The sequence below is a fragment of the Ictidomys tridecemlineatus genome, chromosome 9 (assembly GCF_052094955.1).
Source record: "Ictidomys tridecemlineatus isolate mIctTri1 chromosome 9, mIctTri1.hap1, whole genome shotgun sequence".
Lineage (NCBI taxonomy): Eukaryota > Metazoa > Chordata > Mammalia > Rodentia > Sciuridae > Ictidomys > Ictidomys tridecemlineatus.
The window spans coordinates 74,492,020-74,511,226 of NC_135485.1; the positions used below are offsets into that span (position 1 = coordinate 74,492,020).

Genomic DNA, 19,207 nt, shown 5'->3' on the forward strand with positions numbered 1-19,207 from the left:
CACTACCCCTGAGATGTCTACTCTGCCCAGCTGGAGTTCATGTGGCAGCCGCTGCAGTGGAAATGAGAACTGGGACTGCCCTGAACCTCACGTAGATAATGGGGTCATCTGAGGAAGAAAAGCTTCATGGCAGCACTGGGCATCTTCAGAACCCTCGAGAGGTGGGGAGACCAGACATGTGTCAACAAGGACCCTAAGCTGACGGGCCGTTCTTGGGTCCACTCCTCAAAGGGCCTGTCCCTTCCTCCAAGCTGGGCCTTTACATCCACTCATGGCCTATCAGTTTTTGTCTTCATTAAAAATTATCTGTGACTCCCTCTGCCACCAGGCAAGCCTCAAGGACACCATCACACCTGGCCCGATGGGACCTTGGTCCGTTTATCCCCACATCCAAGATGGCCTTAAACAGGACAGTCACTCATGCAGGTTGAGCAGGAACCCGACTTGTGGTCCTGCAAATGTCAGAAGCCCCACCCACGGTGACTTAAGCTTGGGATTTCAGATTGAGTCATGAGACCCTGTCATCTGTCAGCCGGCTCACCCGATGCCACAGGGAGCCTCTTCAGGGACAGCCTGAATCCAAGCTGACTTGGACCACCATGACTACCCCACAGGAGCCTCAGAGCTTCAGTGGGACAGAGGTGTCATCTGGGTTATTCATCCAGGCGGGCAGAGGTTGGAGAGGGTGGGCATGGGTCTCCAGGGTCACTGTGCCAGAGCAGAGAAAGGCATTTGAAGACTGCTAGACCCCATCTGGCACTCCCAGGAGAAGCAGAGTTCTGGGTGGGGTGGCGGGAGGTGCTCGTGAGAAGGGGAGAGGGCTCTGGCATACTCCCACAGGCCCAGAGTGGCCCGGCACAGACTGTGGCTACTGTGCCCAGGGAGTCAAAGCTCCATAATGCACCAGGAGTGCTGATCTGCCACCCTGCCCCACCTGGGCAGAAATGCAGTCTGAGATTCACCGGGGAAGCAGAGCCCAGGCTGGGGAGGGAGGAGGCTCCATGAGGTGTGCCTCCAAATCCTCAGCTCCAGGCACAGGCTGGCACACGGCAGGGCTCCGGAAACACCGGATGAGCAGCACAGCTCTGCTGGCAGCTGGCTGCATTACCTGGAGCCAGCCTCCGCTGCCCACGTGGGAGTGAGGCTCCTGGGAATGCCCCATCACATTCCTTGGAAGGAATGTGGCAGAAGAGATGTGATTACCCGTGGGTACACTACCAAGCTTTACAGAATGAAGGGAATGGAGATTAGAAGATCCCTGTCATTTGCCACATCTCAAATCTGCTTTGAGATGTCGTTGCTAAAAGGGAATGGGTTTTTTTTCTTTAACTTGACATTATTTCAGTGTGACCCATCTTGTCATCTGAAATCCAAATCACGTATTTTAAATTAATAGTGAAATGTAAAAAGATTTGATCCCAATACTTTGGATTTTATAAACTGATTTCCATGCAGGAAAAAAAATATATGCTGTTTGTCATCCACTAAACCAACACTGACTTCAGCTAAGAGGGCTACTAGAACCATGGACTTCTTACTCCCCCAAGAGGAAAATAAAATAAAACGGTTCTTAGCTTTGGTTTTCTATGGGGCTAGTGCCGCTGAAAATGAAGATCTGGGCCTTTCACAAGTAGGAGATGAAAGCATGTTCAAAGAAGATGATTTCACAACATTTTTATGTACAGTAGATGCTCACACTGGAGAATCAGAACAGAATATGTGTGTGCTGGGGACAGCTTCCCAGGGGACAGGCGTGAGCTGCCCCCAAGCCTATGTGGTCACAAGGCAGGAGCCTGAGCAGCTGCTACCAGCCACTTGGTCGGTGCCACTGCCACTGGATGACATAGAGCAGGGTGTCCAGGCTGTGCCTGAAATCAACAGTGTAGGAAGTGCCAGGTGGTCTGCATTAGTGCCAGGCTCTCCAGAGTTCCAATCCACCACAGAACATTCTAGAAGACTGACTCAGCCATCAGCTTAGATTCCTTGGACCCTTGGGACTTACCCAACCCATCCTCATCTATTAACTCCACACGTCCCCAAAGCAGAAGTGGAGTTCACACACTCAGCATTAGAACTTCACAAACACGACTCCCCAGATACACTTAAGTGGCCTCTTAATTCCTCTCCAAGCACCTAGTTCTACAGGACCCAGCTCTCGGTTATGAACAGAGAGTCATTCAGTTCGACTGGCCAGGGATGACAGGTGCTAACAGGACCTCACCGAGACCAGGGTGACATTGGAGGAGGTGCCCACCAATGACAGAATCACCCAACTATGTTGGAAAAGACAACAGGGCAATCTCAGCCCCAATATTTTTTAAAAGTCATAAGCATTGCCAACTTCCCAACACAAAAAGGATCTATCCGAAAATGACAGCATTTGATCTGGAAGGAAGAGAGTCAGGATGAAGAGCTGTGGCCTGGGGCACTCACCCTGTCCTCTGAGCCTCTGGGAAGCCTTGTGAGGCAGCAAGGTGGTCACCATCCCTCACTCCAGGGGTGGAACCTCCTCCTGAGCCCATCCAGACCCAGGAGGACCAGCCAGTGAGCGGGTCCAGGGCTGAACTCTGCACACTTGCATGCATCAGCCCTCCCCGCAACGCTAAGACACGTTTTTCCCTCTATTGAAGACAAAGGGTGGGTGTGGGGCTGTTTCATCTGCAGCTGTTACAAGCAGCCTGTGATCAACCCATTGGCTAAGAATTTGCCCCCGCTGTCTTCCACACATCCTCATTTGATCATGAGCCACATCTGCCAGTTAAGATCTTGATGCATGATATTAATTTTGTGCCATATTTGGCCTTACATGAATCCTGGCACATAACTGGGGTCAAGAGAGACAAGTGCCCATGCTCAGCAGAACCCAGAGGAGCTGAAGCATCTCCTGCTGTCTGGCCAAGCTGCAGCAGGTGGTCCTGTGGTGGAAACCCTGTGCACACAGAGCCCCGTGGTGCAAGGAGCAGGGAAGGCATCACCCAGGAAGTGGAAGGAGGAGGCCGACTCAGCCAGCCCATCCAGTCTCAGAGCCAAGTTCATAATAGTACTTCAAATGCAGGGTTAGACACTCTTTTGACAGCTTGCTGCCTTATTCTATTACAATTCTGTGTTTATTATCAAACCTCCTGCTTCCCTTTGTATTGTGCTTATTAAGTAAAACTGCAGGTTACACCTTCCTAGTGAAATTTCCCAGTGGAATAGGTCGGTTGAGTTAAATTTTTGCCTGGACAACTACAGTCAAACTTTTTTTTTTTTCATTAAAAACATACAGCACAAAACATTAGTCTTACATCATCTTTCTTAGTCTTAAAAAATATAAATATAGAGGGATAATTTGTACAGGATGTATAGGTATGTACACCTTTAATATGCATATGAGAAATTGGGAACACGTTTATGAAACTTGAACTTGAAGGAAACCTGCCTTTGGGGGCTTTTGAAGAAGGCTCTGTGCCCTCAGGCAGCCACCCCAGTCCCTGGAGTGGGCGACTGTTGCCCCAGGTCCTCCTGACCTGGTGCAGGCGTTGGAAGAGGGCCAGGCCGGCTCACTGCTTCCTCTCCACTGGTTGCTGGAGGCAGAGTTCGCTCCCAGCAGAGACGATGGGTAGGCTGCTTTCAAGGTGGTGGCTGATGAGGTGGCTGATACTGTCAAAGACCCTGTCCTTCATCCGGATCTGTGCGGGAAGCAAACAGAAAGTTGAGCATGTCTCATAGACAGAAGAAAAGAAAACACCATCTGAATCCAGAGCCACCATCTGAATCGGCCCAAGGGCAAAGGCCTTTCTGGACTCGGGAACCCCAGACTTCAGAGATGCCATCTACCCAGACCCTGGTCACTAAGTGCAGCTGGTCCCTTCAGTCCATTTCATCTGCCCACCCCTTGGAGACAGAGCCCTGAATGTCCCAGCACACTGCTCCGTGGACCCTGTCCACCTTGTTCCTCCATCCTGACCACACTGGGGCACAGCCTTCTCCAAACTATGCAGCCAGGGGCTACCCCACCTCCGACTTCATTCCCTCCCTCACAGAAGCTCCTGCCCAGCCTCCCTGCACTGGACCGCGGGGTCTAAGGACTCCTGTGCCCTTCTCTCCCACAGGCACAGTTGTTGCCTGGCTGCGGAAGTGCTTCCCCCTGAGAACCTGGCTAAGCCTCAGCCTCGCGGACAGAACCTCCAGGGCCTCTCTCCCTCCACTCCTCCCAGGCCGGCCCCAGAGCATATACGCTGCCCTCACGGGGTGGGCCTGGCTGAGACAGGGGGGGCTGTGCTCCGTGTTCCTGGGCTTTCCGTTCTCAAGTCGAGCACGGTGTGTACCCCATGAACCTTTCCTGAATATACAAATGGGAGGTAGAAGAAGGGTTAGCACCCTGTTCTGCTCACTGGCCTGTACTGTGGTCCCTGGGGATCATAAGCCACCTCTCCCTAGAGTCGGTGACTTTTATTGCTATACCAGCTCACCTGAGAGCAGCTCAGCTTTGCTCCTTTGAAAAGTGGGAGGTGGGAAGTGGATGCCTGGCTGGACCCATGTAGCCCTCACAAGCCAGGATGCCCCAGTGCCCTGGCCTCCTTCTGCAACTTTAGGAGATTGCTCTTCACCAGCATGCATATGAGTTGTCAGGAGCTCATCCTCTCTCTGAGGTGTATGCACTGCAAAGCTCACCCAAGGTGCTCTGAGAAGTGCAAGCCACGTTCTCAGGGCTCTACCAATGAGCAGCTCAAGGTAACAGCAGAAGCTTTGAAATGAGGATATTTTCCCCTACATGATTTCCCTTCACCTTTCTCTGTAAGCCCTGGAGCAGGAAGAGACTTCCTGAGCTGCAGAGGCCCCTGCTCCGTGGGCATCCAGCCTCACCAATGATGAGATCCATGGGATGAACATGGAAACAGATCTTTCCCACAGGACTTCCCAGCACCTTCTCATGGAGAAGGTTGTTTAATTCTCTAGAAACTCCCTGGAATTTCTGACCCAAAAAAGACACCCTGGGTGATGCATTGCTAAGTATTTAGAATCTGGGGCACTTAGAAACTCAGAGTAAGAGCAGTATTCTTTGGGTGTTGCCTTAACATTAACCCCTTGTTTCTATTTTTTTTTTTTAATAATATGTTGGTTCTGGAGGAACTGGGTGGACGAAGGAAGGACTATGACAGAAAGTTCCTGAAATAGCCAGGCCAAGGCCCAAGCCACCTGAGGGGCATTCAGCAACCCCACGCCCAGGCTACAGCCCAGGACAGTCCCATCAGAAGCTGGAGGAGGGGGTGGTGATGGTCCCACAGTGGTTCCAACATGCTGCCAAAGCTGAGCACCACCAGGTGGTGTCTACAGTACACAGCTGGCCAACGCCAGCACATAGAACAAGTCATAATTTACTGTTAAATTAAATAAAAGGGTCAATCCACCTAATTCCTATAAATGCTTGCTAGCACTTCAATCTGGCTCCTGCCCGGGAAACTTGCAGCCCCTAGAGCCATCTGTGTGGGTCCCCACATGGTACTAGAAATGCCAGAAGCTGATTAAAACCACCCAGCCCCCGGGACAAACCTAGGCTCCAGACACCTAAAAAGATGGTAACCCCTGACAACTCTGCAGGGCTCTGCGTAGCCAAGAGGAAATTAAAATCGAGAGGAAAACCTTCATTCTTATCAGGGTACAGAGAAGAGACCAAAAGAGGCATATATTTAAAAAGAAGAAAGGTCTAAGATCAGTAATCTAAGCTTCTACCTTAAGACACTAGAAAAAGAAAAGAGCAAATTAACCTAAAGTAAGCAGAAATAAAGACAGAAAATGAGAAGAGAAATCAGTGAAATTGAAAGCACGGAATCAATAGAGAAAATCAGTGAGACCAAAATATTAACAGAATTGTTGAGCTATTAGCAAGGCTAAGGAATATGAGTAGTGGAGGGACAGAAATCACAAGGAAAAATGGAAGAGAGTCACTGATCCCATGAACATTAAAAATATGATAAGGGAATACTGTGAACAACTCTATGCCCATGAATTTGATGAACCTACATGACACAATGGACCAATTCCCTGAAAGACACAATCTGCTAAAACTCACATGAGAAGAAGTAAATGATCTGAATAGGCCTACCCAGTAAAGAAATTGAATCAAAGGTTAATAACCTTCTCAAAAGAAGGCACCCGGCCCAGATGGGTTCACTGATGATTTCTTTTTCTTTTCTTTTTTTTTTTCAGAAAGCTTCAAGTTTTTTTTTTATTTTACTATTTTTTTAAATACACAACAGCAGTGGAATGCATTACAATTCTTTGAGGAAAATTTATACTAACTTTCTAAAATGTCTTTCAGAAGATAGAATCAAAGAGAATACTTCCTGATTCATTCTATGAAGCCAGCATTACCGTAATACCAAAATCTGGCAAAGATATTATAGGAAAACCATAGAACAGTATCTCTGATGAACATATATGCAAAAATCCAAAAATATGATTGAATCAGATTCAACAATGTATAAAAATGTATACGTCACAACTGAGGGATTTATTTCAGATGTTTAAAGTTGGCACAAAATTAAGAATCCATATATTATTTATTACATTAACAAGTTAAAGAAGAAAAAAAATCACATGACAATATCAATAGATACAGAAAAAGCATTTGACAAAATCCAACACCCTACATGATTTTTTTAAAAAAATCTCTCAATAAACGAGGGATAGAAGGGAAGATCCTAAACTAAAAACCTACAGCTAATATTATCACTAAAAGTGAAAAACCAAAGTTTTTCCAGTAAGATCCAGAACAAGGCAAGGATGACTTTTCTCACCATCCTTTACACTATCATACTAGAAGTCCCAATGTCTTGCTCAATACAATAATAGAAGAAAAGGTATTCATATTGGCAAAGAAGAAATAAAATTACATTTGTTCACAGACTCATGATTAGTCTCTTAAGAAAATCTGAAAGAACCAACAACCAAAAAAAAAAAAAAACCTCCTTGAACTAATAAGCAATTATAGTAAGGTTTCAAGTTACAAGTTTAATACACAAAATTCAATCACTTTCCTATATATTTGCAACGAAAGCATAGAGTTGAAAATTAAACTACAATACCACTTGCATTAGCATCCCCCAAAAGGAAACATATAGGTATAAATCCAACAAAGCATATACAAGATCTATAGGAGGAAACCTATTAAAGTCTGATGAAGAAAATCAAAGAACTAAATATGGAGAAGGTATACAAGGAATTCCAAGGTATTCCATGTTTATGGATAGGAAAACTCAATGTGGTCAAGATGTCAGTTCTTTCCAAATTCATCTCTAGAGTCAATGCAAAATCAATCAAAATCCTTCCAAGTTATGTAGTATTGGCCAACTTTTTCTAAAGCTTATCTGGTTGGGGGGGGAAAGATCCAGAGTAGCTAACACAATACTGAAAGAGAAGAATTTGGAGAATTGTCTCAATTCAACTTCAGAAGTTACCACAAAGCTGTAGCAATCAAGACACTGTGGTATTAATCAAGAATGACAAATAGATCAATGGAACAGGACAGAGAGCCCAGGAACAGATCCATACAAACACTGTCAACTGAATTTTAGCAAGAAGCCAAGGAATCACAAGAGAAAAGACAGTATGAACATCTGTATTGTTATGGATAGGATATGAGGCCCCTCGCAAAAAAAACTCACATGTAAGACAGTGCAAGATATTCAGAGGTGGAATGATTGGGTTATGAAAACTGTCACCTAATCAGTGGGTTAATTCACTGATATGGATTAGTTGAGAGGTAACTGTAGATAGGCGGGGTGTAGCTGGAGGAGGTAGGGCACTGGGGGTGTGCCTTTGAGGTTTATATTTTGTCTCTGGGGAGTGGAGCTCTCTCCCTCTTCCTGTTGCCATGTCCTGAGCTGCTGTCCTCTGTCATTCCTTCCACCATGATGGGCTTCATCTTGGGCCCAGAGCTAGGGAACAGGCTGATCATGAACTGAACCTCTGGAACCGTGAGCCAAGATAAACTTTTTTCCATCTTTCTTGTTGGGTCTTTTGGTCACAGCAATGAAAAAACTAACCAAAACACAGGGAGAAAAAAAAAAACAGTTAATTTATCCAGAGACGGAACCTAAACTCTTTCAAACATTAACTCAAACTATATTACAGACTTCACTGTAAACCCCAACACTAGAAATTCAGAAAAATGGCAGACTAAAGGAACCTACGGTAACGGAGCTGCTCTCTGAGGCTGAGTCAAGACATGGTTCTGTAGCTGCAGGATGATACAGAGAAATTGTGGGAAAGTGCCGGAAGGCAACACCAAGAGCCAGCAACCAGGTGAAACCCAGAAATACCAGTTTTTGGATTAGAAAGAGAATTAATAATAAAAAAAAAAAACTAGAGTGCACCAGAGCCGGCACATTGTGGCCCAGAGGGAGGGGAATCTTTGTTCCCATAAGCTAAAAGAAAGTTTCCCAGGGAATTTAAGAAAAGCAGGCTCTTCTGTCCAGCAAAATCACAATCTCAGCAGAAAAGGCACTCTGACCCCGAAAAGTGAGCAGGCGCAGGAGAGACCTGGCATGTGCCACCAGCTCTTGTGAGAGTGGAGAGGCAGCATCACCTGAGAAAGCTTCCTTGTTTCAACTTTCTGCACAGAAAATTAGAAATCTTGTAGCTTTCCTTCTCTTCCCCTCCTTCCTTCCCTCCCTCCCTCACTCCTTCCTCCCTCCCTCCCTCCACTGTCATGGTCTTTTCTTGCACCCAAGACCCAGTGGCCACCCAGGCTTTACTTCTCACTGGATCAGTGGGTGCTCAAGCCATGAGTCAATCTGGGCTCAGGAGCGATACTGGGTGGTGACAGGAGTCACCGCTGCCATGGATCAGTCTTCAAAGAAGAGAAAAGAAAAGGGTGTTTTTATTTGAACAAGGGGCAAGGCTGACAAGGTATTGCGGTGGGTGGGTTTGGAGTCCCATGGGATGCTGCTGCCCGAAGCACCCCCTGGCAGGCTGACCACCGCCCCCAGGCCCAGAAGTGTGCGGAGGGTCTGCTGATGCCACCTGGGCACTCCCCACACACTCTCCCCAGCACGCGGACTAGCTCTCTTGGGACTGAGGATGCAGAACAGTCCTGATCAGTACCCAGGCCACTGGAGGGACTGGGCTGACCTCAGGGCCTGCTAGAACTACCCTCCCCTTCAGCACACAGACTCCCCAGCAAGACGGGCCCAGTTTGGGTCTGAGCTGACAGAGTACAAACAGCAACTTAATTGTGTCACAAACCACCTTTAGCTTAGGAACCCTAAAATCAAAGCCTCGGAGAGAAGTCTCTCCATTTTCAAACACCTCAGCAAGGAGAAAACTGAATTTTTTTAAACTATTGTTGTTGCATTATAGATTATTGTATAAAGTATTTTCTTGTGTCTTACTTTACTATTTGTTGTTTCATAAGTCTATCCAATTTTGTGTATTTTTTCAATTAATTTGAGTGTTTTTCTTGACAAATCTTCTTCTTCCACACGTGTTCCATTCTCTTTATCCTTTTTCTCTCCTCACTTTATCTGTTTCCATTCCCTCTCTCTCTTTCTTGCCTTTCTCCCTTCTTCCAATATAATTTAGCATTAAGTATGCGGCCATTAATGCCTAACTCTGCAACCTATTCTGTACTCTTTCTAACCCCCTTTTCTCATTGGTTAGTAGAGTTGTAGAATTATGATGTTTCTAAATGTATGATGCTATAATTTCTGCTCTTAGGTTTCCACTGTCACTTATTCTCTTTTCTCAAAGCCGGGCTAGTGGTACAACTAAGCACCTTCATTACACTGATTGGATGCTTTGAAGCTAAGAAATAAACTCAGCTCAGAGTTTATGGTAAAGAGATAACTGCTTCCTAAATAAGAAGAGGAGGAACGTCACAACAGATGCAAGAACAACAGAGAATGCCCAAAAACACGAGGAAACAAACCCCTGAGACATTTCCAAAAGTTTATAACCTCCAATCACTCAATCCACAGATATTGAAGTGATGAAATGCTGGATGGTGAATTTGAAAAGCTGATTGTTAAAATGACTGACCTGTGAATTAAAAGAAGATCTCAGGAATGAACCCAAAGAGCAAAAACAGGATATGAATGAGCATTTCAGTACAGAGACAGAGATTCTGAAAAAGAAACAATCAGAAGCCTTGGGAATGAAAGCCATAACTGAGTAAAAAACTCAGTTGAAAGTCTTGCCAACTGATTAGATTAAGTAGAAGATCATCTTGGAGCTTGAGGACAAGGTAGACAGACTTGAACATTCAGATGGTATTAAAGAAAATAATAAGAAACTATGATCAGAATAGATGAGAATAGATGGGACAACATTAAGAGACCAGACGTCAGACTCACAGGTACTGAGAAAGGAGCTGAGACACTGCTTATTCAGTGAACTAATAGCAGAGAATATTCCACACCTTGAGGTTGAGATGGATATCCAGATACTGGAGGAATTTAGGATCACAGATAGACAAGACCAGAAAAGAGCCTCCCCATTATACATTTTAATTACAATGCCAAAATTCCAGGAAAAAAAGAAATAAGTTTAGAAGCTACAAGAGAGATAGCTGGGTTATATTTAAATGAAAATAACAGAAAATTTCTCTGATGAAACCCTTAAGTCCAGGAAGGCTTGGAATGATGTATTTCAAGACCTGAAAGAAGAAAAACAAAAACAAACAAACAAACACACACACACACACACACACACACACAAACCTGCCAATCAAGATTTCTATATCCAGCAAAAGTCTCCTTCAGAATCATAGAAGAAATAAAAACCTCCCAAGGTAAACATAAAGTAAAGGAGTTCATGACTAACACAAGAGCTCAGGAAAGGATAGGTTTCATCAGAATAGATAAGCAATTAGGATTGAAGCAAGCATTGCAAATAAATCAAAATGACAGGAAGTGATACAGACCTATCTACAATAACACTGAATGTAAATGGTCTAAATTCTCAATTAAAAGACATAGACTATCAGACTAGATTAAAAAACAAGACCCAAATTTATGATATCTGCAAGAAACACATCTCATAGGAAAAAACATCCACAGGCTGAAAGTATAAAGACAGAAAGGACATTCCATGCAACAGAAACTGCAAGCAAGCAGGAGGATCTCCTAAATCTGACAAGGAAAACTTCAAACCAAACTTAGAAGAGCCAAAGAAGATTATTATATACTGGCAAATGAAACAATCCGACAAGAAAATATAACAACAGTAAATATTTATGCCCTCAATATAGGTGCACCTAATTACATAAAACAAATGTTATTTGACATAAAGTCTCAGATAGATTCCAATACAGTAAAACTGGGTGATTTCAGTACACCTCAATCACAAATAGATAGGTAATTCAGTCATAAAATAAGCAAACACACTATAGTTAAAACATAATTTCAATCAAATGGACATAACAGGTATCTTCAGAATATTTCATTCAACAACAGCTAAATATGCTTTGTTTTCAGCTATTCATATAATCTTTATCAAAATAGATCATAATCTAGGCCATAAAGTAAGTCTTAACAGATATAAAAAAAGATGAAATAATTCCTTGCAATTTAGCAGATCATAATGGAGTGAAGTTAACAGTCAACAGCAAGAAAAAACATAGAAACTAAACAAACGAATGGAGACTGAACAGTCCACTTTTGAATGGTGAGTGGATCATTGAAGAAATTAGAGGAGAAATTTAAAATTCCTCAGAATCAAACAAGAATAGAAATACAATATACCCAAATCTCTGGAACATGGCAAAGCCAGATAGAAGAACAAAGTCAATTGGAATGAGTGTCTACTTTAAATCTGATAAAGATCTCAAAAAAATCATCTGCATGTCAAGATGTTAGATAAACAAGAGAAAACTCTTTTCAAAACCAGTATAAGCAAAGAAATAATAAAGACCAAAGCTAAAATTAATGGAATAGAAAGTAAACAGATACTAAAAAGGATAAATGAAACAAGAGACGGTTATTTGAAAAGACTGACAATATTGACAAACCCTTAGCCAAGCTAACCAAAAGAAAAAGAAGAAATAGTGCTACTGTGCCTCAGATTTTCCTATGAAACATAAAGGGGGGTATTTCCAAACTCAAAGCCACTATCGCCCTGATGGCCAAACCAGAAAAGGACATTTCAAGGAAAGAAAACTACAAACCAATATCCTTGACAAAGATAAATGCAAATATTTTTAATAAAATCCTAGCAAATCGAATTTTTTAAAAAACACATCACAAAGATTAAACCCCACGATTGGGTTGGTTTCGTTCCAGGGATGCAAAGATAGTTCAACCTAAGTAAATCAATGAACATAATATACCACAGAAACAGAACCAACTGCAAAATGAGGCTCATCTCAGCAGATGCAGAGATGGCCTGCAACAAAATTCAACAACTATACGTGATAAAAAACAAAAAACTAAAAAAAAAAAACCCTAAAGAGTCTAAGGACAGGGAAGAACTTGCCTTAACATTGTAAAGGCTGCATAAGACAAACTCAAAGGCAGGACTATAACAAATGAAGAAAAATAAAGGTCTGTCCTCTAAACACAATAAGGATGTCCACTCTCACCTCTCCTATTCAATATGGTACTTGAAGTTTTACCCAGTGCAATCAGGTAGGAGAAGGAAGAAAAGGGGACTAAGAAACAGGAGAGGATGGAGTCCAATTGTTGTCGTTGGCCGATGAAGTGATCCTTTACTTTGAAGATCCTAAAAGCTCCACCAGGAAATTTCTAGAGCTGATAAACAAATTCATCCAAATAACAGGATACAAAGTGAACCTAAAAAGCTAATAGCTTTTTTACACCCCAATAGTGGATCTGCTGAGGAAGAAATCGGGGAAAAAATTTCATTCACAATAATGTTAAAAAAATTAAATAATTTGGAGTAAGTCTAATGAGAAGTAAAAGACCTTTATGAAGAAAACTACAGAACACTGGAAAAAGAAATCAAAGAAGACACTAGAAGACCGAGAGACCTCCCAGATTCAGGTGCAGGCAGAATAAATATGGTTAAAATGGCCAGACTGGGCTGGGATTGTGGCTCAGCAGTAGAGCGCTCGCCTAGCATGGGCGGGACCTGGGTTCGATCCTCAGCACCACATAAAAATAAAGGCATTGTGTTGTGTCCATCTACGCCAAAAAATAAATTTAAAAACATGGCCATAGTACCAAAAATGATTTACAGATTCAATGCAATCCTCCTCCAAATACCAAAGATATTCTTCTCAGAACTAGAAGAAAAAGAAAAAAAAAAAGAACAGTCCTAAAATTGCTCTCTGGAGGTATGTGTGACCTTCTAAGGACAGGTGGGAGTTGGGGAGGTACACAGTGGGAGTTTGTGTGACCCACAGAGCTGCAGGCCTGGTTTGACCTCACATACTTTGTGCTGAACTAATACGCCCTTGCAAGAGATAGAGGCCACCAGACCAGCCCTTGGGAATGCTAATTGCTAACAGAATCATGTTTGTAACTTTTGGTCGAACTGTAGGGGAAGTACAATGGTCCTTCAGCATCCAAAGGGTCGATCCAAAGAGATGCCAAAATCTATGGGATGCTCAAGTCCCTTCACATAAAAAGGCACAGAATTTGCATATAATGTATCTATAGCCTCCATTAGACTTTAAATCATCTCTGGATCACCTATAGTATCTATGACCTTGAAAATGCTAAGTAAATTCTCATTATATTACATTGTATGATGATGATTAAAAAAAAAGATCTGTGTGTGTTTAGTAGAGGCGCAATTTTATCTTCTGAATATCTGCACTTGGTTGAATCTTCAGACGTGGAACACATGGATATAGAGGTCATCACAATCCATTCCAGCTTTAAAACTGTGTCTCAGGAGTTGGGCCACCAGATAGAATCTCTCTCATCCCTGTCCGAGGGGCTCTCTCCATCTCCCAAATTGACCCCACCTGTGGAAGCCCAGACTGTTGTGGGTTGTGTGTGGCCTCCACGAGTCCTCCAGGTCACCAGCTGATGAGTTCCTCAAGAAACCACAAAGAAGTCCTCATCCAGCTGCTAAACAGGGGGTGCTGGGACCACCACACTCAGTGTCCCCAAAGCCATCTGTCTCCACAGATCCCTGAGTGACCACAGACAGGACCCATTCCATTCACAGAAGGGAGGACCCGTGTCCAAGGACACCAGCCAGGAACGGTCACAGCTGTTCCACAAATCAACTCCATATTTTTGTAAAACTCCACAAATCAGAGCAAAGTTGGAGAAGAGGAAGAAGTACAGGCAGGAAGTGCACAGTGTACTCTCCCGGGGACCTGCCTAGGTCCAAAGCAGAGGCCTGATGCTCACCTGCCTTGGGCCCTCCCAAGCGAGGTTCCTCCAGCTCCTGCAAGGTGGAAACTGTCTGCTTCTAGCGCCCCCTTGTGGCTAGAATGGCAAAATGGTGGGGGAATTTGAAAATCTCCAGTTGGAAGGTTCCTTCGACATTTGTTTAGTCTCTAGAAACATTTTCTTCTTCATCATGGAAAAACTTTGTCACACAGAGCCTTATGTGGACACCTAATATGCAAAAGCCAGGAAGAAGGCAGGAGGGGCAGGCCTCAGAGCACTCCCAGGACTTGGAGATGGATCTTCCCACCCAAGATCTCCAGTGGATAGGGAAGTCCCACAACTGGCCCAGGGTCAGAGGTGACTGCCATAATCTCCAGGTTTTTTCAATAATCAACAAAGCACAATGCCAACAACAGGAGACAGCACACCTAAATGACCCACTCCTGTGTTTCAGTGATCACACAAAGCAATTCCGCTGAACAGAGAACTCTACCCCCATCCCACCCCACAACAGAGATGGACCATGATTTTATCAGAATTAGACCCCCTTCTGAAGCCCCAAGCAGGAACCTGCATAACCTCAGGCACTGTCCAAAGGCCTTGACCTTCTCCAGGGACACAGACTCCTGGGGATGAAGACTCCTGGGGATGCAAGGAGACCAAGATGCGGGGGTGAGGGGAGCCACCCCTACCCCACTGCCCTTAGGCACATGGCCTTCTCCATGCCCACTGTGTCCGCCTGGCTGTGGCTCTTCAGCTGAGCTTGCCTTCTTAGGGAGGAGTGGGCACAGGCTCTCTGGAAGTGACCCAAGCAATCCTGGAGTGGAGCAGCCGGGGTCTTCGACACAGCCAGCCACCTGTGTGGTGAGATCTGATGGGTCTTCAGGGGCAGCTAGTGTGATAAGGTCTGTCAGCGAGGTCTCTGAGCTGCTTATGATTTTTCTAATCATTTCAGGAAGAGTCTGAAAGTACAGAAAACTCGGATTCTACAGACAAAAGTTGAGTGCAGTGGGAAAGAACCAAGTCCCGGGTATCCAAAAGGCTGGGTTTATTTGGGACCAAAGATTCCCGAGAGCCCAAGGAACAACTCAGAAGTGGTGGGACATAAAAATAACTCAGGGTGGAGGAGGCTGCTCACTTTGTGGCCACTGGTAATGAAGAAGAGAGACAGGGAAGGGCCGGGATCCCCATCTTCCCTTTGAGGGCATCCCCCTGCCCCCACCAATGACCTCACTTCCTCCCACTAGGCCCAGCCTCCTGGGGGGTCCACTACCTCCAATAGTGCCCGGCTCTGGACTAAGTCTTTAACACACAGGGCTTTGGAAGACATTCCGGATCCAAACTGTCGCACTGCCTGTTCTCACCTACCTTTAAGAAACTTAGGTAGAAATTAATATTTCCAAGTTCATTCGTCCACACGCCTAGATTACCCACTCTTGTGTTTCAGGGATCATGCAAAGCAGGACAGGATCAGAAGGGACTGCCATGCAGGAGAAAGGTCACTGTGCTTGGGCTTGAATCTTTATTCTGCTAATGGGCTCTGTTCTTGGCAACTTACCTAACATGTCCTTCCCCCTCTTTAAAAGAGTGTGTTAACTAGACCTCCTGCTGGCGACCCCTCACTCGGGGTTTCTGGCCAGCAGGTCTGGGCAGGCTCTGACAATCTGCATGTCTGAGCAGGTTCCAGATGGTTCCAAGCTGCTGGACAGGAGAGCCACTCTGGAGACTGCTGAACTAGCATAAGGGCTCAAAGTCCTGTCCACTTCGTTTTGTGAACTGGAATCAACACACCTGCCCAAGTCATTCAGTCCCTCCCGGGATCCAGAGGGAACAAAGGGCCCTTCTCCACTGACCATGTGAACATCCTGGTGGGCCCATCCCTTTCTTCCTGGGTGCACCATGGCACCTGCGCATGAAGCGGGAGCTCTGGCTCATTCGCCACCTTCCTTGCCCATGACTCCCAGGAGAAGCATGCTGCTCTTGTGACAAGTGACAGGAAGACAGTTTTGAGTACCTGCTGCATCCTGGCCGGTCCCCTTCTAATGGTGCCCCTGATGGCAAGGACATGCCCTTTCTGTGGAGTGTCTGTCATGTGTCCTACTTTACAGATAGGACTGTTGTCATCGTGACAAGATGAACATACACTGAGCACAGGGCACGGCTGGGGGGTGCTCAGGACGTGGACGCTATTGCTCTTCTCTCACCACACTCGGCACATTAGCGTCACCCTGGATGGGATGTGAGTCCTGGGAAGAAGTGACCAGAGCAGGTAGGTGTTGGGGAAGAAAGGACAGCTTTCTGGGCTATTTGGGGGCCATTTGATGAGCATTTGGAAGAGGAGCACACAGAGACAGGATGGGGCAGCTGAGGCTGCCCGCCTGGACTGGGGGAAGGACTCCAGAAGGCCCTCCGGCGCCTGGAGTGAGGAGCAAGCTCCCTCTGCCTGCGGCTGGGCTTGCATTGCCTAGGCAACATCCAAGTGGAGTCACCTGCAGGCAGGCAGAAGTCCCACTTAAGGATTTCTCACTAACAAGTACACTCAGTCGGTGACAACATGATTGCAATGACAAAGGGTGACACCAGCGTGGGCAAAGCTGCCCTGATGGAAACCCAGATTCCCTGGGAACAGCTGGCACAAGCTGCTGCAGCCCTTTCTCTAAATTCCTGGCTTTGCGTGGATCCACTGGGGGGCCCTGCCCCCACCCAAGATCCAAGAGCCTGAATCCAGACTAAGCAGCTGGGACGCAGATCAAAAGCAGAAGCCCTGCCCTGGCCTCTGCTGGGTCCAAAGGTCCTTCCAGGAGGCAGTGGTTGGGCCACAGTGCTGACCCCACCCTCCCTCTCCATGTCAGGTATCCGGCCTGAGACCTGGTACACCCATTGCTCGCACCCTCCTCCCCTGCCCCAGGAGAGCACTCAGTTTTCCCCCAGATTGTGAGCTTGACCCTGAGTCTATGCAGGGGTGTGGAGGGGTGGGGGGTGGGGGGCCTGATGTTCACCCCTCCCCTGCTCCCCTGGGCTCTCTGAACAGGAGGTCCTGGAGAGGAGGATTCGGTCTGGTTCCCCCACTAGCCCTTTTCCTTCTGGTATAATTTCCCAGGCACTGAGAAGATCTCATCATCCCCAGCTTTGCTCAAGAGTCTGCAAAGTCTACTTCTGACAATAGAGAATATAAGAAAATAAATAAATAAAAATAAGAGAACTGACCCTGGTGATCCAACAGGAAATTCATAGAGAACTATCACCAATCAGATCCAGAGGAGAGAATCTGTGGACACATTATCTCCAACCTCCCCCAGGGACTGGACGCACTGGCCCTGGCCATTTGCATCATTTCAGAGAGAAGGAGGGGAAAGCTCCTTAAGGACTGAGTGAGGAAGATGCTAAAATCTAGCTGTTTTCGTGTCTTTCATTTTGCCTGAGTGTGGTGAGCCGTTTCAGCGGACCATGGCCGCCATTACAAGATGGCGCCGGCTTCCGCCGTGGATTGCGACAAACAACTCCTTATTAGAGAGAGTTGGCGCGTCATTGTTTAACACCCTATAAGAAAGGTCCACGTGGTGGCTTTGCATTGGGGCTTGGTGTGCTTTATTAAGTGTGGGAGGCGCGAGCGGAGGGAGAATGCTTGAAGACATGTCTGAGTAAAGGCCTGAATAAACTGCTGAGAGAAGATTCCTGAGTCGTGTCTTCCTTGCGGGCAAGAGGTCACGACACCTGAGTTTGAAATCCTTCCTAGAATATATGGTATGTGAAGCCCTGAGAATTCAGGATCAGTTAGGAATTCCCCTACTCCCCCTTCCTGTACCCAGTAAAGAGACAAAGGAAGAATCAACTTCTAAAAAGAGAAGGAGGGGAAGAATGTGGGTGATGGGCTAACCAAAAGCCAGAAGCCTGCTGAGAGCCAGGAGGAGCCCTCTAGAATGTGGTCGGGGCTTATGGTCATCTGTCCCCCAGGCAGAAGGGTCCTACACTCCAAGTGCACTGGGCTGCAAGCACAAACCCAGCCCCTCCCCTTCCTCGCCTCCTTACAGCAGAACCAGCACTTTATGTTCAGAGAAGAGGTCAGGGAATATTGATTCAGAGAAGTCAAACATGCTGCTTGGGAAGAATTAGGCCTGAAGGAGAACGAAGGTGAGCCCAGGTAGAAGCCTCTTGAGACATACCCAGCCTCAAAAGTCCCAGCCCCCCCCATGTTTTTCTAATCTAAGAGGCAAAGCCCTTGCATTCCTCCCCTCTGTCCTTCCTCCTATCCCAACACACACATACACACACACACACCACACACACACACATACACACACACATACACACACACACATACACCACACACACACCACATACATACACATACACACACACATACACACACACATACACACCCCACACACACACACATACACACACACACCACACACACACATACACATACACACACATACACACACCACACACACATACACACACATACACACACACACATACACACACACATACACACCACACACACACATACACACACACATACACACACACCACACACACATACACATACACTCACACACCACACACACACATACACACACACCACATACACACACATACACACACACACCACACACACACACATATACACCACACACACACACACACCACACACATACACACACCACACACGTACACACACACATACACACACACGCACACACACAATCTCAGTCACTCTTCTAAAGCCCGGGACAGATGAGAGGGAAGGAGAACTGTTTACCTAGCAGAGAAGACCATCTGATCCCGAGCACTGCATTAAAAAATAATCATTAAAGAAAACAAAAAAAAAACATAAGCACTGTGAGAAGAAAGACCCTAGTGAGCAAATCAACACCAGCCTCAGAAGATGACTTGGAAAACAGAAAACAAGAATT

At 45.7% G+C, this 19,207-nt stretch overlaps 1 protein-coding gene across 1 annotated transcript in view; it reads right to left on the minus strand.

Annotated features, from left to right (window-relative positions):
* Window positions 1-2,818: 2,818 nt before the first annotated feature.
* LOC144366457 (SHC-transforming protein 3-like) overlaps window positions 2,819-19,207 on the minus strand; it is an 80,064-nt gene continuing 63,675 nt past the window's right edge. The window contains 1 exon segment of the mRNA XM_078020736.1: window positions 2,819-3,671. Within this exon segment, the coding sequence (XP_077876862.1) occupies window positions 3,543-3,671 (129 nt within the window). The 3' untranslated portion in view covers window positions 2,819-3,542.